This window comes from Eriocheir sinensis, chromosome 10 (assembly GCF_024679095.1).
Source record: "Eriocheir sinensis breed Jianghai 21 chromosome 10, ASM2467909v1, whole genome shotgun sequence".
NCBI classification, from domain to species: Eukaryota; Metazoa; Arthropoda; class Malacostraca; order Decapoda; family Varunidae; genus Eriocheir; species Eriocheir sinensis.
The window spans coordinates 9,978,108-9,998,582 of record NC_066518.1 but is presented as its reverse complement, the minus strand read 5'-3'; the positions used below and the strand labels follow the sequence as shown (position 1 = coordinate 9,998,582).

General features: G+C 44.4%; 1 protein-coding gene and 1 long non-coding RNA gene across 5 annotated transcripts in view; one reads left to right on the top strand and one right to left on the bottom strand.

The window, feature by feature from the left end:
- The window catches only part of LOC126996567 (collagen alpha-1(V) chain-like), a 50,156-nt gene extending 43,288 nt beyond the window's left edge, over positions 1–6,868 (bottom strand). For all 4 annotated transcript variants that reach the window (XM_050857154.1, XM_050857155.1, XM_050857156.1 and 1 more), the window contains exon 1: positions 6,645–6,868. In XM_050857154.1, the coding sequence (XP_050713111.1) occupies positions 6,645–6,720 (76 nt within the window). In that variant the 5' untranslated portion in view covers positions 6,721–6,868. The remainder of the gene's footprint in view (positions 1–6,644) is intronic.
- The window catches only part of LOC126996571 (uncharacterized), a 94,963-nt gene that overhangs the window by 21,912 nt on the left and 52,576 nt on the right, over positions 1–20,475 (top strand). The window lies entirely within an intron of this gene.

The window sequence follows — 20,475 nt, the reverse complement described above, 5'->3', positions numbered from 1 at the left end:
CTCCCACATCCGCGCACTTCACTCGTGTTAAGTACATGCAAGTCTGCGCATTTGAGATCGTCGCGTTTAATTAATACAACCTCTCTACCTAATTACACGTTGTGGACATAGATCTTGTTTGCCCAAGTTAAAACGCCCTTCATTATTAGGGAGCGCAAACAGAGCGTGAGCAAACTAATTATGCTGATCATTCCGCGGGACGGTGTTATCGCGGGCTCCACAAAAAAGTTGGAAAGTTTCGTTTAGTCGGCGCAACATCTGAGGTCATATGCCGGAGAGAGACAGAAGAGGAAGGAATTATAGGAAAAGGGAACAAATCCCAGGAGACGGGACACAACCCCCGATTAATACCTGGTACCCATTCACTGCTGGGTGGACAGGGGCGTAGGGTATCGGAAAAGCCGCCCAAATTTTTCCACTCCGCCGAGGAATCGAACCCGGACTCTCTCGGTTGTGAGCCGAGTGTGCTAACCACTGCACCACGACGGGCTCCACAAGGACATGAGAGCCGTAATAGCATAACATTTGGTTACTAGACAATAAAAGTGATGGAGGGTTCTTTGAAGATGATGAAAGGTTTGATTGAAAAGTACCTCCTTACTATATAGAGTCTAGTCTACTTCCCCTTTCTCTCTTGTGTAAACTCTTAGCATTTCAAACCCCTCTTTTGGCCACTCTTTTCTATTTTCTTCTTTACGAGCACCCTCCGTATCTCCACGCTCCTCCCCTCCTGTCTCTCTCCGGCATGACTACAGATGTTGCGCCGACTAAACGAAACTTTCCTACTTTTTTTCCACGCTCCACCAATTAACTCTCCACACACACACACACACACACACACACACACACACACATGCACACACATCACACGCTCATCCATTCCACACTAAGCCTCCTCCACACCACAATGCAATCAACTCCACTCCTTCCCCCTCACCCTCAACTTCTTTATTAACCACTCTATCCAAACTATCAGCGTCCACCAATCAGCCGGTCGCATGTTTGTTTCCATTACCAGTGTTATGTGCAGACCTTGGCTTTGTGTGTGTGTGTATAAGACCCCCGCTAGTGAGGCACGGTGGCCCACAATTGGTTCCCGGCTGAGTGAGGTGTATCGCCCATTGTGTGTGTGTATGTGTGTCAATCGTGGTGGTTAGTTAGTGTGTGAATGCGAGTGTTGTGAATGGATTATTAGTTTTCTTCGACAATCCTGCTGTTCCATTGTAAGCATCGAGGAGGCGGAGCGTATTGGCTTTCAACGGTTTATTGTCTGTCGGAAGGGATGAGTCTACTATAGTCTGTTGTGTGTAAAAATCGAATGTGTAATTGTTTTCTTGTGTGTGTGTGTTGATTTATAAGTGGTATAGACTGTTTATTTATCTGCCATATCCTCAGCACAGTAAGCATGGACTCGTAAATTTGTTAGTATCGCTCTGAAGTGTTAAGTGTGTGTGTGTGTGTGTGTGTGAGCGATTGTGTTAGTGATTTCTTGCGTGTGTGGATTGAGAAATGGCATTTTTTATTTATTTATCTGCCATATCTGCGGCACAGTGGCATCCTGGTAGAGGAACACTTGGATGCATAAATATGTTCCTCTCCCTCTGAAGTCTTAAGTCCGTCGTGCGTGAATTGACTGTGTTGTTGTTTTCTCTGTGTCTGTGTTGATTTAGGAGTGTTATTCATTGTTTATTTTTCTGTCAAATTTGCGGCACCGTACGAATAGGGAACCTAGTGGAGGGACACGTACTCATAAATTTGTTTCTGTCTGTTTGAATTGTTAAATCTGTCGTGTGTGAACTGATTGTGTTGTTATTTCTTCCTGTGTGTTGGTTTACGAGTGATTTATTGTTTTATCTGTCCTTTATGCGCCACTGTAAGCAGACAGGTGAAGGGACGCAGGTGTTCATAACTTGTTTCCGTTTGTCTGTCTGTCTGGTGTGTAGATGATGCGTAATAACGACCGTGATGGACTATGAATGTTATCAACTTATCATGTGTGTTTCTCTGCAATTTCTGCCGACAAAGAGAAATTACTAACCCGTTCATTCACGTTGGTGTATAAATATTGCCAGGAAATGTTATAGTGATCGGTATGTGTGTGTCTTTTTACGAACCTCGTCATGCGTCTCCTCTTCCACCTCGTAAAGCAATTCATATAAACGTCTGTAATCATATCGGCTCTCTTCCACCTCGCTAAGCAATGAAGAGACACGTCATATCATCGACCGTTGGGGAAGGCGTTCGAGTGTGTTGAAAAGGCGAGCTGTTCTTATTTATATTTTCTTATGAGGAATAAAATTGATTAGAGACGTAGTGGTTGGTATATTGACTCATAGACAGGCTAAAATCGAAAGAATCTAAGAAACCTGTGAAACAGTTAACTAAAAACGCATACTACCTCCACTTTCTGCAAATGATATCCATGATTTCGTTCGCTGTACTACTTATTAAAGCTTGTGAATTAGTAGGCAAGTAAACATGTAAAAAAATTGTGAATATCTCTAAGAGTACAAAAAAAAAACGCCGTTACGACAAATATATATTACCAGTTAGTGCGGAAAGAATACAAGACTGATCACTCCGTAGCCCCAGAAGAGGAAATAGTTGACAGTATTATACAGAGAAGCCAAAGACCTCTAAAATAAAACGTATCTATTCACTCGAAAATTTCTGATGAAGTTGTGGCCGTCGCTGTTGTCGATTCTTTATTAATCAGGGGTATGGTAAGAAGTGGAAGGGAGTTAGTGGTGAAGGCACAGTTGGGGGGAGATTGAAAGACAGCAGGAGTGTACAGTTGTATGGTGTAGGTTCGTTAATTGTTCTTATGTAGTTATTGTTGTGGCCGTCGCTGTTGTCGATTCTTTTTTAATTAGGGGTATGGTAAGAAGTGGGAGTTAGTGGTGACGGTACAGTTGGGGGGAGATTGAAAGACAGCAGGAGTGTACAGTTGTATGGTGTAGGTTCGTTAATTGTTCTTATGTACTTATTGTTTATCGGGTATCTTATTTGTATACCCCTGCGCGCTGGGGAAGTATTTGATTTGTGTTTAAAAAGCTATGTCAGATTCTCTTTCTCCCTCCCCCGTCGCGCGAGGCTGTTGAACTCTTCCCCACGCGTGATTTTTTTGTCATGTTTTGGTCGCCTGAGCCCGTCTGGTGCCGCCCCTTGGAGTAGCTTTCCCCGAGTCGCCTTCTGGGTCACATAAACACAAGGGCGACTTTATAATCACCCTTACAGACTCAGCTTGTGTTCCTTGTCCTCCGCCTCCTCCTCCTCTTCTTCTTCCTCCTCCTCCCTCCTCCTTCTCCCCCTCCTCCCCATGGGTACGAGACGGAGATGGCTTGAGTGAAAGAGAGAGAGAGAAAGACAGAGAGAGAGAGAGAGAGAGAGAGAGAGAGAGAGAGAGAGAGAGAGAGAGAGAGAGAGAGAGAGAGAGAGAGAGAGAGAGAGAGAGAGAGTGGGGGTTCACACACACACACACACACACACACACACACACACACACACACACACACACACACACACATCTCGTTTCACTGCTGGCCAATGTCTGAACTCATTTTCCCCTTCTTGGTACGCGCCACGACGAATCCTTACATTCCTCCTCCTCCTCCTCCTCCTCCTCATTTTTCATTCTCCTCCTCTTCTTCCTCCACCTCCTTCTTCTCCTTCTCCTCCAACTCCTTCACCTCCATCTCCTCCTCTTCTTTCTCCTCCTCCTCCTCCTCCTCCTCCTCCTCCTGCTTCTCCTTCATCTCCTCCCCATCCTCATCCTTGTCGAGTTACCTTGGCGACACACACACACACACACACACACACACACACACACACACACACACACACACACACACACACACAGAGAGAGAGAGAGAGAAAGAAAGACTCTACCCAGGACAAATAAACGCGAGGACCATTGACCCAGACCACCAAGACGCAGGAGCTCCCCTTGCAAACATCTCCCTTCCATCCCTCGTACTCATGTCTCCTTCCCCGGGCAGTGGAGATAGAGGAATGGTCAGACAACCTAACCTATGTATACCCTTATATCACAACTCCAACACCCAACCTCAACGCGTCACCCATTCAAAGTCTTGTCGTTCCTCTAGTCTAAACCTTGCATCCACAAAGAAAGCCTCCGCAGTTCGGCTACCTCGAGGGTCCATTCCAGCACCCCACTTCGAGGCGTCACCCATCACCTAATATTCAGTGTCGTCCTTCCCACCCTAAACCAGACCCATATAATTCCACCTCAAAACGTCACCCATTCATTCATGTCGTCATTCCTCAAAGCCATGCACGCCTAAAGAAAGAAAGAACCATATTTTTAAACATTTCGGCGCCCGTGCACACACATACTTAATGCGATTTTTTTTTTTTTTCGTAGGAGTTTTGGGGCATTTCTTGGGGTAGTTTAATGGCCCTACTGGTGATAGTTTGACGCTTCCTCTGTACCATGAACCAAAAAACACTCATTAGAACTCGATTAATCTCCTTTTTTAAGCCCTTGGAAATAGTTGAAGTGAAAGGTGGAATCGTCGAGAAATACCAACCATAGATAGCCCCATCTCTTCGGTTAATTCTACGCCCCATATCATTTCACCCCACTCCAACACCCCACTATAAGGCGTCACCCCTATCACCCCTTCACACTGTCGTCATTCCTCTAATGATGCGCCCATAATGAAAGCCCTATTACTTCGGCTAAGCTCCATATAACTTTTCCAACACCTCTCACCCGTCATCACCCATTTTTCACTTCACGCGTCTATTTTATGTAGCATTTTCTTTCACCCTCGCGTAAATGACGACGATCACCCCTTCTTAATGTCATCCTTCCACGTTAAAAGTCTTGAACCCATAAAGAAAGAAAAGACTCACCACTTCGTCTAACTCTACGGTACGCCCACGCGGAGTATGAACTAACAAAGATGAAGCCGCTGCGGAGATTGTTTTCCTTTCATTATAAAATTGATCCTTTGCCTCATGCTCATGTTTTACCTCGACCATAAATTTGACACCTTCCTTTCCACGTTAGTTAGTTAGTTAGTTTTATATGTATGGCTTACTCGTTTACTCTCATTTATATATATTTCTTGCGTTTTTATTTTCCTTTTACGGGCTGTTTCATTGTATTTAATTAACCAAACAACTCTACATAAACTTCCTTACCCCGAGAGTATGACATATACACACATCTAAGCCCTTCCCGTTGGTATATAAAGAGGTCTTAGTAGCCTGTGTTTATTTCGTTGTCTTCCATATGGAGCCTTTTTTGCCTTACAGTCCATGTCGCAACCCTCCGCAGCTTGGAACATCAGGGAAACAAAACATCCCCCGTGTTGTTCTCGTCTGGGGTGGAATGGTGTCACTCTACCCGTCCCTTCGTACCCTCTGCTTGTTGTCTTAGTCTTATGGGCCACTTCTGGAGCCGCTATCAATTCCAAAATCCTCGTAACCTTTTTAAAGAGGGAACCGCATACACACACACACACACACACACACACACACACACACACACACACACACACACACACACACACACACACACACACACACACACACACACACACACACACACACACACACACACACACACACACACACACACACACACACACACACATTCAGATTATGTGCTTTCGTAGTATAGCGAAATTATCTGCACTTATTTCTATATGCCCCCAAGATGTAATGTTACTCCTTATGGGTTGTGTTACTATTCCATCGGTCATGGCGGCGCTCGTAACAACTTTTGCAGCCCCCGTCACCTCATGGTCGGTCTCTGACGAGTCATGTAGGGCAACTACGTCTCTCGTTAAAGTCAGTTGGCTTCACTTTAGTGGCCTGACGTCACTGCGCGCGTCCAAAAAGCACAATCTGTGACCACAAAAAGGAATGGATGCAAGTTTTGCTGCGTCTGGCGAGGGTCGTGCAAAATCGTGTATTAGTAATGTGAGACCGCGCCTGAAAATGATAGCTTGCCCTGCTTTAATTTCTCTATAAAACAAATTTGAATTATCCACATAATTTGTGCATTTACTTGCAATGAAAAAGAACATACGATGTTTAACCGAGGTCTTAGTGCATAGCTGGGCATAAAAGGCGCGCATTAGTGTGCCCTAACAGACCAATTACAGCCCGCGCGCTTCTTTATGGTGTTGTTGTGACATTGCGTCTTAGAATCACGGACGGCCTGACAGCAGCAACCCGAGCCTCGGCGGTGGGAGGGGCGCGGCGCACAGTGGCGTCAGAGGGTTCTAGACGCTGCCTTGTGTTGTATATCAGAGTTAGCCTCATTAAGTTTTGACCGTCATGAAATCGTGATTTTCTACATTGCCTCGTTCGTTCACCAATGCAGAGAAGTGCTCTCTTGCTGCTGCTTGGTTGATCATTTCTTTTCCAGTAGTCCTTTTTCACAAGTTTTTTTTTATTTATTTATTTTGCAATGACTTGCTACAGATGTCAGTTCCAGTTCATTCTATGTCTGTAGATCTCCCGTCCCTTTCGTACCTCCTGACGGGGCCAGATCTGCCTCATACGCAAATTTGGTGAATCTTTGAGCCTTTTGATGCTTTACATGTTTGGGTTTCTCGATTTGCCGTGACCTTTGTTGACCTCGATCGTGGCGGAGAGGAAGTACTTACCAGCGGCTGCATGTCGGTAGATCCATGCCCATATCAGTCCCTGCAGGATGAGACGGAGGCGCTGGGCCCTGTCCATGGTAGCGAGAGTGGCTACTCTCCGGCCTTAGAGGTGTCTGCGCCACGCCCGCATAGCGCTCCCCTTCCCTCACTCGTCCCTCACCATGACAGGACCCGGTATGGCAGTCTGCCCTGCCCTGCCGCCTGTGCCCAAGACCCGCCAGTGCCTCTGCCCAACCTGTCGTTCCTGCCTCGCTTACACGCCCACACCCTACGTCACTGTGTGTCTGCCCGCCCCCTTGCGCTCCTTAAAAGACCCCCAAGCCCGGCTTCCCCCCAAGGCGTGGCGCTGTAGGACCATAGGATTGTTGACTTCTCGGAGAACACGAAGATGCTGATCGTACGAGTGGCAGCGGGGTGAAGGAAGGGCCACGGTGGCACTGGGCGCGGGTGGTGGCACTCTTTACACCTGCACCACCAGCTGCCTCCTCACCCACACCCTCTGCGCTGCGCCCAAATCTCTGCCCCACACCCAGATCTTGAGCCCACATCACTCCCTCTCCTAGAATCAGCGTGCGGTCGATTACTAAAAAAACATTACGCTAAACCCTCTCGCCCTTACACTTTTCAACTCGCCTGACCTCCCGTGACCTCCAAGCCAATAAAAGGTCCCCCTGAGCCCCACCTCCCTCCCTTCGCCCACGAGCCTTTCCCTCCAGCTCGCAGGTCGCTAATTCGCCGCAGCGGTTCCTTGCAACTTCTGGGAAAGAAATGTGTGGGTGAGGGAGGATGGATGGCGTGCCACATGACGATGATGACGACGACGATGATGATGATGATGATGATGATGACGTGGGGGACAAGAGGGGGGCGGGTTAGTTAGTGCTATTGAATCGTGACCTTTGAATATGGCAGTACGGTATGGATATGTATAATAATGAATGACTTGTTTTGAATGGATACGCCTGAATTTTGTGGGTTTTGTGGGTGTGAAGATGTGTTTGGGGGAGGGGAGGGGATCGAAGTGTATGTGTATAGATATCACAGTAGGAAGTTAAGAGATGAAGTTATATAGGGTGAGGTGGATGGGGTGTAGAGGGGAAGACATGGGTAGGGTGTAAGAGGTAAGATAGACGGGCTGTAGGGGGTGTGTGGATGGGGTGTAGGGGTGAGGTGAATGGAGTGTAAAGGGGTAGACATGGGTAGGGGGTGTAGGAGACAAGATAGATGGGCCGTAGGGGGTGTGGATGGGGTGTAGGGGTGAGTTGAATGGGGTGTAGAGGGGGAGAAATGGGTAGGGGGTGTAGGAGACAAGATAGATGGGCTGTAGGGGTGTGTGGAAGGGGTATAGGGGTGAGGTGAAAGGGTTGTAGAGGGTGAGATACATGGGGTGTGGGTGGAGACAGGCGTGGTGGGTGTAGAGATGGATGGGTCTTGTAGGGGGATGCTTCGGCGTGGGTGGATGAGGCAGCGAGATTAACATAGCGGGAAAGTGTGTGCATGTGTGTGTGTGTGTGTGTGTGTGTGTGTGTGTGTGTGTGTGTGCGTGCCAACTCACGGTCATAACTCATCATCAGTGTTTGTTTGCATTACTATTGAATTTCGTTTCCCCACATTCACACGTCCTCCACAATCCGTTTACATGTGTACGATGACTCTCGGTTTGGTGTACAGAGACCATTTAGTAAGTACGTGTGGGAATACTTAAACTGTAGAGGAGACAATATTCACGGAGTTTTTTTATAGTCTACACCAAGGGAGGCAGCTCAAAATCAATAAACAAAAGTAACAACAAAAGGAGCCCGCTAGACGCTGTTCCGCCATAAGAAAAGAAAACAAGAGACCAGAAGAGATGTCAGTTTCGGGTGTAGAAGTGTCTTGATACTCTCCTCCTGAAGGGACCAACTCGTATTTATAGGCAGGGGGTATAGACGAAGGAAGGCTGTTTCAGAGATTACTGGCGGAAAGGATGAAAGAATGAAGATGCTGCCTAACTCTTGCATAAGGGATTTGGATAGAATAGGGATGAGCTAGAGTAGAAAATCGCGTGCAGCGGACCCTCATGAGTCTTGTCTTCCCTTGCAATACCTTATTTAACTCAGCACATGAATACTGGTCTAAGGCTCTTCATCGCCCTTCTGTTCATATCTAAAAGTCTTCGAATATTACTTACGTGAAAAGGAAAACACAGAAACAGAAAAATAGACAGACAGACAGACAGACAGACAGATTGACAAACAGACGGACAGACAGACAGATTGACAGACAGACGGACTGAAACACACACACACACACACACACACACACACACACACACACACACACACACACACACACACAGAGGCGCCAGCATTGCTCGCCATACTAATGTGTCTGTCAGGTTGTATGTGTGTGTGTGTGTGTGTGTGTGTGTGTGTGTGTGTGTGTGTGTGTGTGTGTGTGTGTCTGTCTGTCTGTCTGTCTGTCTGTGTATCCGTCATTTTTTTCTGGGTTTTTTTTCGCTCATGTGTTTCTGCATATCATATTTGGTCTGGGTGTTGAGAAGTTAGAAAGTTTACAGAATGCATTGTGTATATGACGTGTAGGAGAATTAGGAGGAGGAGGAGGAAGAGGAAGAGGAAGAAGAGGGACGAGGAGGAGGAGGAAGAGGAGGCGAGGCGGATGGATGGATGGAGGAGGAAGTAAAGAAGGAAACCACACTAGAGGAAGCCAAGAGTTAACCGAGGTTCTTTTTGTCCCTGTTTCTGAGACTAACGTTCGTTTCTTGAGGTGGAAAGGGAGGACTTGGGCTTGGACTCGGGCACACCTGTTTAGAAGGGGACTCCATGGCGCCTATACGGAGGAGGAGGAGGAGGAGGTAGAAGCTAAGGAAAAAAAAAAAAAAGGAAAAACAAAGGAAAGGAAAAGGCAAAAAGAAATAAATAAAAAAGTGAGGAAGAAGTGGAGACGAAGATGAGGGTGAGGAGGAGGAAGAGGAAGTAAAAGAATGTATCACAACGGAAGCCAAGGTGTTAAGATGTTTAAACGACCACAGAACCCGCCAAAAGATACAAATGATACAATTTTGATGAGTATTGTGGTAACTAAAGTATTTTCCTAGAACACACACACACACACACACACACACACACACACACACACACACACACACACACACACACACACACACACACACACACACACACACACACACACACACACACACACACAGACACACAACTACAAACACACGCCATCCACTTCTTTATCATCACCACAACTGCGAGGAAGAACAAACACCGGAGGAACGAGAATGCGGAGGCGAACGTTCATATGACCTTTGTGTACTTAAGCTTCAAAGACCGATTAGAGGCTCACGATATCTTTTCCTCGGTGTTTGAAGAACCTTACTCAGGATGCGAAACTTTCCGTCCTAACAGCTTAAAATTTTCTACCCAACTTTGGAAGCGTTTGAACATCCTTTGCACCATCGTCTAAAAAAAACTTCTTATTAAGCTGCCGGGTTTGGTAATTGCCTGCCTCGCCTCTCTCCCACACAGTTTTTATCTCCTCCGTCCGTCCATGTGTCTGACCTAACCATTCTTACTTTTTTTTCATTTGGTTTCTACGCTATTGTCTTCCTCTTTCCTCCTCCTCCTCATTTTTTTCCCTCTGTTTATGTTTCTATTTCCTTTCCTTTTCTTCTATTTTGCCGTTTTTCTTCTTATGTTTATGCTATCTGATAGATGGGAGATGCCCTTTAACGTAGATAAGTGCCAGGCTCTTCAAGTTGGAACAAGAAATAAGAAGTCCGATTACGAAATGCGCGGCGTTAAACTCAAAAGCGCTCAATGCGTCAAGGACCTGGGTGTCAAAATCGCGTCAAACCTCAAATTCTCACAGCAATGCATCGATGCAGCAAATAAAACGAACAGAATGTTGGGCTTTATTAAAAGAAACTTTTTATTCAAGAATAAAAATGTAATACTTCCGCTCTACAATAGTTTAGTCAGACCCCACTTGAAATATGCGGTACAGTTTTGGTCTCCCCACCATGCAAAGGACATTGCTAAATTAGAAGGTGTTCAGCGTCGGGGAACAAAGATGATCCCTTCCTTGCGGAACAAATCCTATGAAGAAAGGCTTTCCACCCTTAACATGTTATCTCTTGAGAAACGTCGCCTCCGAGGAAAACTGATCGAATGTTTTAAAATACTTAATGGATTCACGAATGTGGACAAATCAAAATTGTTTATGATCGATGACACCTTGCGAACGAGGAACAATGGCACAAAACTTAAATGTAGGCAAGTAAATTCAGACTGCCCCCAAACTTTTTCTTCACCATCGTTGTCATGCGAGAATGGAATAAGCTCCCACCTTCAGTGGTCCAGTGTTACACGACTGACTCCTTTAAAAACAAGCTCGACCATCACTTCCTTCAACTTAATATTAACTAGAGTTGAAACGCAAAGTTTTGGAGCCATCTGATTAATGTAGAATCACTTAGGTTTAAGGACAGACCACTTAGTTTGGACCATGGGGTCTGTGTGGTCTGATTTTCTATGTAAATCTAAGTAAATCCTCTTCCTTTTCCTTCTCCTCTTCCTCTTCCTCTTTCTCCCCCTCCTCAGGTAGGACAATATTTTTTTCCCACTTGTAAAATCTGTTCGTCTTCAAATACTAACTGTTTACACTTCGCCTTCTTTGTGAGTGGTGATATTATTCTTTAGTCTTTCTAGTACCGAATTTTCCTGTTGAAAAAAGGAAAAGGCACAAACACGAGTAATAACCATGAGGAGAGTCGCGCAGGTGAGGTCTTTAATTAAGATACCACAAGACACCGGAGTTCTGCCTTTTCTTCGGAAGAGTAAAACGCTAGATTCGGCAACAGGGATGAAAGAGGTGATTGCTCTCGAAGACATCTAAAGAGGCCACGTTGAGGAGACACACAAATCTGGCCTTCATGTGTCCGACTGTCATGAAAAAGAAAACAGAAAGGAAGGAAGGCAGAAAGGAAGGAAGGAAGGAAGAAAGCAAGCAAGAAAAAAAAGCAAGCAAGAAAGAAAGAAAGAGAGGAAGAAAGAAAGAAAGAAAACGAAAGAACACCTAGAAGAAAAAAAAAAAAGAGAAAAGAAAAGAAATAAAGAGAAAGGAAAAGAAAAAGAAGAAAAGGTAAAAATAGAAATAGTGCAAAAGGAAGCAGGAGAAGATTGAGAAGGAAGATAAGCTGATGACGATGAGGAGGATGAACCGGAAGAATGTATTGCGGCGAGAGCCAAGATGTCTTTACTATACCACAGGAAGAAGAAGAAAGAAAAAAGAAAATAGAACAAAAGACAGTGATAAAAAAAACCACTGGACCATGCACGCTATCTCCAAATATAACCTACGAAACCCAACGGATGTGTCTGATGGTTTAATGCATGCAGCCAGATTGGTGGGACGGAACGAACACCGCACAGGCGAAGAAGAAAACGCTGAAGTGGCCGCCCGGAACAGGATGGAGGAAGCCCTAAGCAGAATGTTCTTTATGTGACCGTGATGCGCTACCTTCAGAAAATTGGCCCTCGGTGTTAGGAATTAAGGGAGGGTATAGTAGTTGTATGTTTAGTTTTTTTTAGTGGAGAATACAAACGAGAGGTGCATATGGCTCGTCTCGCTCTTCCCTCGAACACGTTATTGTCTGGAAATTCTTTATTTATACTCGTATACGACGAAGACGAGGTGCTGGGAAATCTTTTAATGCATAATGTAACAGGAAGCAGTTATAGGTAGTGATAGTAATATTAATGATAAGAAGAAGAAAAAGAAGAAAAAGAAAAAGAAGAAGAAGAAGAAGAGCAATGTGAACTCTAGAAGGAGAAGGAGGAAGGGGAAATGTAGGAGGAAGCGGAAGAGGAGGAAAATGGAGAACAAGAACAAAAAGAACAAGAACGAGAACAGATAGAGCAAGAAGAAGAAGGAGAAGAAAAACAAGAAAAAGAACAAGAGCAAGAAGAACCAGTGAGAATTTCGGGAAGAAAATACAATTGTCGCCCCATTCAAGAGATTAATCAAATCCCTTCTCGACTCACTAATGCATATGCTCGCGACCCTCACTCTCCCTCTCTCGTTCACCCATTCAGCCATTCAAACCTTCTCCCTTGCCCTGCCATCGTTCATCAAACCTTGCATCTGCCAACTCCACTGCTCGTTCCTCCACATGCAGCCTCTTACAACGTCAAATGCCATCGTCTTCAAGTTTCTCCCGACTTTCCGAACCATCCCCAGGCAAATACTTTTCACCGCCCTCCTCCTCCTCCTCGCTTATCTCTCAGTCTGCGAAGATCGTAAAGAAAGATGAAGGAGGTGGAAAGCGAGGGAAGAGAAATTCAACATGTAAAGGACGCACAGAAAGAAACTAGGTAAATAAAGGGGTGTAAGTCGAGACAGGAGGGCGAAGGGAAACGTGAGAAAGGGTCGAGGAGAGTAGGAGAGAAGGGATTAGATGACATCGTAATTTAAAGAGGGTAGGAAGGAGGAGGAAGGGAGACACAAAGAAAATGTAAATGGTATGCGAGGGGAAAAGGAAGGAGACAAAAAACAAGATAAAGAGAAAGGGGAGGAAACTATAAGGAGAGTAAAAAAAAATAAAGCTTGAAAGAAATGTATACATAGAGAGAGATACATGTAAAACAGATACAAATGAGGATGGAGGGAATGAAGGAGGAGGAAGGGGAGATGGAAGAGGGGAAACAACAGTGAGGCGCGGGAAGGGTATAAAGGAGGGATGGAACACAATATCCGCCTCAAGACAAACAAGCCTTCTGCAGATTCCGTTTCATTTTTCCCTTTTCTTTCTCAGCTCTTCTTTCCCTCTGTTATTTTTACGCACTTGAAATGCTGCTTCCTTCTCCTCACATTTTACGAAATTATTGTGTGTGAGATATTTTGGGTAGAATCTCAAAATCATTGATTCGACTGTCTTCGATTGCTTACAGTGCAGTTTCGATTGTATGGTCAAGCTTTCTGAGGGATTTTTCTTCATTTGCTTTCACGATATCTTGAATCTCAGTATGAGGAACTCCCGCACTCTGATAGTTTTCTGTTTTGTCGTCTCTGTGCCGTGGCCGACATAATATATTACCAGCTCTGACCGATGGTACTTTTATATTTTTTTAGTTTGATTTTTTTTTTTTTTGTGTGTGTGTGTGTTTGTGTGTGTAATCTGATTTGTATCTTCGAACATCTGAGTGCACAGTTCGCATGTAGTGTTTCAATTACACGTTCTGTTTATTATTAAGAAAAGTTTGTTAGTTACAGGAAGAAGACTATTTGGTCTGCAGTGGTTTAAATTTATCATGTCGCCAATTGTGGTAGATGCCGCGGTTTTTTTACGATGTGAGACTGAAGGCGGAAACTGGGAAACAAGCTGTGAAATTGATGCATGAAGATTGTAGCTCAACACACAAAAACTATACTGGCCTTTTCGAGTCACTAGCACCGCCGCCAGAAAGAATTGCACCCTTCGTTTCCTTTTACCACCCCCATTAGTTTCGCCACCCCACCACTGGACTGACGGGCCCACAAAAACTCTCAACGCTGGGAGGAGACACGCTGGACTAGATAGATAGCAAGAGTGTACGAACAGGAATATTGCATGGGGGGGGCGACGGGAAGGAAAAGTCCATCGGGGAAGGGGCGTGGACTGAGGTGATAACATACCCATTTTAGCCAGTTTTTTTTTCCTTGCGCCCGGGGCTGTTCCTTCCTGGCTGCAGCAGCGATGGGGGGGTTCAACCTGTTTTATCAGCCTGATAGTACGGTATTGAGATGGTATTTGGGGGTTGATAATAGTGGTGATGGTGGGGCATTTGTGGTGGTGATGGTGGGGTGGTGAAGGTGGTGATGGTGGTAGGCGTATGTGTTGAGAACTGCATGTCCGCTACGTTTTTGTCGACAAGTGTGTGTGTGTAATAATAATGATAATAATAATAATAATAAACGGTTTATTAAATGATAGCAGCTGTCAATGCATCTCCGTTGTCATTGTGCTCATCATTGTTACTTGTGAAGGGAAGGCAATCTTGTTGTTTGTGCCGTGTGTTAGACCGACGCACAACTGCCGCATTTTTTACTTAACTGAGAAAACAAGGAGAATGCAACATTTTCGACCAGGTGTGACGGGACTTGCGTGTTCTTATCTTCTGCATCTTTTTTTCTCCTCGATAATGATGCAGCTCTACACAACCAGCAATGGGGTCTCTCCTGGCGCATGACTTGCACGAGTTCCGGAAGTTCAAGGGTAGCGGCGAGTGTGAAGCTGAGTACTAGATATTTTTGTGTACGAAAGACAGTGTGATACACCTGTGCGTTATGTGTGTGTGTGTGTGTGTGTGTGTGTGTGTGTGTGTGTGTAGGAGAGAGAGAGAGAGAGAGAGAGAGAGAGAGAGAGAGAGAGAGAGAGAAGAAAAAACTATAATGGACTCAAATATACTCCCATGAGCCCTCTCCCCCTCCCCGCGCACATCATACACACACACACACACACACACACACACACACACACACACACACACACACACACACACACACACACACATCTTTCTCACAGTAAAAATAGAATCATCTGCTTCCTGTCCGGGTACAGATTATAATAATACGAAATGGAGGAAAAAATAGGACAAAGTCCTTCACCATGATCTAATCATGCACTGGATTTGCCCCAGGGTACTGGGTTATATACCGCCTCGTGCTCGAGGGCCAATGCAACGGAGATGAGTCACGAGGCCACGCGCATTTTTAGCGTATGCTCCTACCTTGATCTTGCAGTAAGGCGGCTTTTGTGCCAAAATGACTAACTTAGCTTCACTTTCCCTTTGTTTCTTATCAGGTTAGACTCCGTGTTAGAACCCCAAATCTTCCATCTTTTAGTCCTTGTGGATGTAAGCACTATGAACTGATGAAGCACACATGCCCACGAAAACTACCTTAGTTGTAATTATCACTTGGAAAGTGATGACAATGGAAAATATTGAATGTTTCATATTAGAGATCATCCAACATGTTGTTGTTATTGAAGGTAAATCGATAATATAATAACCCTAATTTCTGCGTCCACTCTGATTCCCCCTTATGAAGAGATCGATAAGTTTTATTTGGATCCCAGAGACTGTATGAAACTATTGCGATGTTTGTCATTGGCGATGTCATCACATTGCTCATAATTTTGGCTGGACAGATTATGTAGGATTTTATTAGTCGCGCAGGATGACAGAGGAAACTCTTAAATCCATTTTTAAATAAATCGATGCCGGACCAAGTAAATAAGCGTCGGTGGTTGAGCCGGATGGAAGCCAAGCGGAAGTTCAAGATTGCTAAACTAAAATAGCAACGTAAGCAGCAGCAGAAGGAGAAGGAGGGGGAGGAGGAGGCGGGAGGGCATTAACACAAGACTGTGGGAAAATTTGAGAACCCACAAAAGATTTTACAAAACCGGCGGAAGCAGATGGTGATACTGGGAGTCAGGAGCGGCAAAAATATCCCAAATCCACACGAGAGGGGCACGTGAGTGTATAAACTTAGACATTCGTTCCTAGAAGAGATGAAATAGTAAAAACGAAAGTCATTATTACTCTTATTAAATTCATCACTACTATTATTATTAGTGTTATTATTATTATCATCTCCATCATCATCATTATAGTCTTCTAATATAGACTCGAATTTAGTGTAGAATATCATTTCAATTCGACGCATCTCGTAGGAGCCCGCACTCCAATAAGAAACATGAAGTTGCTGGATTTTTTTTTTTTTTTTTTTTTTACGTTGATTGCCTATTGCGCCGGTAGGCATCTTCCCGGTGGGGCCTGATGGTCGGCCCAAGGCTTCTTCCAGGTGGGGCCTGATGGTCGGCCCAGCCCGTTCTGGCGCAGGCAGGCGAGTGTTTATAGTGGCGCCATCTTGCATTGGCTCATGCTGCCCCCCGGAACTCGTTCTTGATTCGCTTGGACGGCTTCCTCTAGAGTCCGGGTTGATGGGTGGTCTTCAGGACAGCATGTGGGTAGTTTTAAGCCACTCGGCGGTGACTGAAAAATCCGAGTGGTAGCGTGGGGATTCGAACCCGCGTCGTCCATCACGCGGTGAATGTGGGCCCAGTACGCTACCACCTACGCCACCGCCTACCCTCTACCGCCTACCCCTCCCAAGGTGCATGACTTTACATTTTTCTTCATTGAATTGTAGCAACTTGGTGATGTCTTCTTATAGGAAATCCGCAGTCAAGGGGTTAATAAGTTCAAAGTTTTACTGATTGATATTTGACATTAAGAGACGAGACCTTACGAGAGCAGCTCATTTCCTATCACTAGTAGGTAAACACACACACACACACACACACACACACAAATCTACACAAGTTTATTAGATTCAATTAAAGTAGGGGAGGGAGGAGATTCGCTGAGACAGACCATAAACATAACGAGTCGATAGAGGCTGTGAGGGGCTGGGGATTCTCTTGTAATTATGCAAAGGTAAAACAATGAGGTAGCGGAGGGGGCGAAGGTCGGGCAGTCTGCGAGGTGACGAGGGAGGCGGCCGTGATGGGAGTTACAGGGGCGGCGGGACGATGGGCTGGCGGGGCAAACACATACCACTGATACGCAACATTGAAAGAAAGGAATTAGTTATACATTAAAATTAGTTACAGGGACGGCGGGTTAATGGTGGCGAACGCGTATACCTTCGACATAGGACATTTAAAGAAGGGAATTGATTAAACTATATTGGATTGTTTTAGAAGAATCGTAATTAAATATATGTAATCATACTGTTCGAAATGGTTTAGCTTTTTGTGTACGTACCTCGCATTCTCTTCACCGGTAACTTGGCTATATACGAAATTACGAAAACAATCACAAACGAGAACGAAAAGCAATGTTAAGTATATGAGGAGGAGGAAGGAGAAAGATAGGAGAAGAAAGAGGAGCGGAATGAAGAAGAAGAAGAAGAAGAAGAAGAAGAAGAAGAAGAAGAAGAAGAAGAAGAAGAAGAAGAAGAAGAAAAAGAAAAACAAGAAGAAGAAGAAGAAGAAGGAATATATAATCGTCCAAAAAGAAGAAGAAGAAGAAGAAGAAGAAGAAGAAGAAGAAGAAAAAAAAGGAAGGAATATATAATCGTTCAATTTATGAGACATGTATGAATAACCGACAGGAGAAGAGGAAGAAGAACAAAAACAAGAACAAGGACAATAAGGATATAATCGCCCAGTCTATGAGACGAGAATGAATGAATGACGGGAGACAAAAAACAACAACAGCAACGGGAGGATGTGGGATGACTGGCCGGATACAGAGAAGGAACATAAAACAAGGCCGAGTAAGAGAGAGAGAGAGAGAGAGAGAGAGAGAGAGAGAGAGAGAGAGAGAGAGAGAGAGAGAGAGAGAGAGAGAGAGAGAGAGAGAGAGAGAGAGAGAGAGAGAGATTTACATAGAAAATCAGACCACACAGGCCCCATGGTCCAGACTAGGTGGTCTGTTCTTAAACCTAAGTGATTCTGCATTAATCAGATGGCTCCAAAACGTTGCATTTCAACTGTAGTTAATATTAAGTTCAAGAAAGTGACGGTTGAGTTGTTTTTAAAGGAGTCAATCGTGTTACGTTGGAGCACTGAAGGTGGGAGCTTATTCCATTCTCGCACTACAACGTTGGTGAAGAAAAATTAGGTGCAGCCTGAATTTATTTGTCTACATTTGAGTTTTATCCCATTGTTCTTCGTTCACAAAGTGTCATCGATCATAAACAATTTTGTTATGTCTACATTCGTGAAACTTTTAAGCATTTTAAAACATTCGATCAGTTTTCCTCGGCGGCGACGTTTCTCAAGAGAGAACATGTTAAGGGTGGAAAGCCTTTCTTCGTAGGATTTGTTGCGCAAGGAAGGGATCATTTTTGTTGCCCGACGCTGAACACCTAATTTAGCGATGTCCTTTGCATGGTGGGGAGACCAAAACTGTACCGCATATTCCAAGTGGGGTCTGACTAAACTAGAGAGAGAGAGAGAGAGAGAGAGAGAGAGAGAGAGAGAGAGAGAGAGAGAGAGAGAGAGAGAGAGAGGGAATTTCTGTCTGTCCCTGTATTTTTCTCCCTCCTTGCGTAGTGAAAGTAATATTAAGTATCTCCCCACAGACCCATTCGTTGACCCAGTCCGTGCGCAACAAACACTCGAATATAAATAAAAGTTTCATTATTTCTTCATGTTCTAAAAAAAGGGAGAAAGGAAGGAACGGGAGGAGGGCAGGGGAGGGGAAGGGGGAATGGAGGAGGAGGAGGAGGAGGAGGAAGACGTGAGAGCGAGGAGCAATGAGGACTACAGAAGGAAGAGGAAGGGGAGGAGAAGCAATGTGGCCTATTATAAGTAAGAAAAGGAGGAGGAGGAGGAGGAGGAGGAGGAGCAATGTGGACTAAAGGGAAAGGAGAAGCAATTTGAACTAGGCGAAAAAGTAAGAGGAAGATAAAGAAGAAGAAAAAAAGAAAGGAAAAACATTGTATAATATTAGCAAAAAAAGAAAGGTAAAATATTGGGAAAAGTAGGAGAAAGAAAAGGAGGACCAGGAAAGCCAAGAGCAAGGCGACCCAAAAGGAAATGAAGAGGAGGAGGAGGAGGAGGAGGAGGAAAGGAGTTAGAAGTAATTAAGGGACGTGATTCTGTTAATTAAGTCGTATTCTCGTAATGATAACTATAATGGAGAGAGAGAGAGAGAGAGAGAGAGAGAGAGAGAGAGCAGTGTGGTGGAGTCATCAGCCGCCCACGGTCTTCAGGGGAATGCGGCCGTGGTCTGTTGGATCACTCACACCCCTCACAGCCTCACACACCCACCTTATCCTCCCTCACGCACTCATACAACTGTCTCACCCTTTCTCTCTCTCTCTCTCTCTCTCTCTCTCTCTCACACACACACACACACACACACAGCTGTCCCGAGTACGTATTCTGCACACAAGTAACACCTCACGCAACCTCTCTTTACAGCCGCTTGTAAACACACACACGAACCATTCTTCATCCACACTTCTGTCTACCCGTCTCTCTCTATCTCCCCCCCCCCCCCCTCTCTCTCTCTCTGGAAGCAAAACACGAGACTGTAATGAGTTCACAGTCTGTCTCACCGATCGTCTTAATATGGAATAAGGACGTTGGGGTGGTGTGAATTTTCAACGTCCAGGTTTTAAAATTTCAATATGCAGAGTTGAACAGATAGATAGATAGATAGATAGATACATAGGTAGACAGATACATGGTGAGAGAAAATGTTTACTGAATACAGCATCAGCAAATACAATACGTAGGCCTACTCGTATGTGTCTTCGGTCCTTTTATGAGCCTGTGGGGCAGCACCTGATAAGTCCATGTTCAGTGAGTGGGTAAGAGAAGTAACACAATCAAGAGGTGGAGGTACAGGCGGACCGGAGGGGGGTGGGTGGGTGGATGAGTGGGTGGAGGCAAATACCGCCGTGCATGACTCAGCCTGCAAATCTTTCTGCAGTGAGCCCTCGACTCGCTACATGGAAAGAATTTTAGAGTGAATTTATCATTAATAGTAAAAATATAACAACACGTCTACCACTACTACTACTGCTAATAATAATAATAATAATAATAATAATAATAATAATAATAATAATAATAATAATAATAATGATAATAATTAATTAATAATAATAACTTCCAATACTAAAAATACTATTACTGATAATAATAATAATAATAATAATAATAATAATAATAATAATAATAATAATAATAATAATTATAATAATAATAATTATAGTAACAATAACAAATATAATAATAATAATAATAATAATAATAATA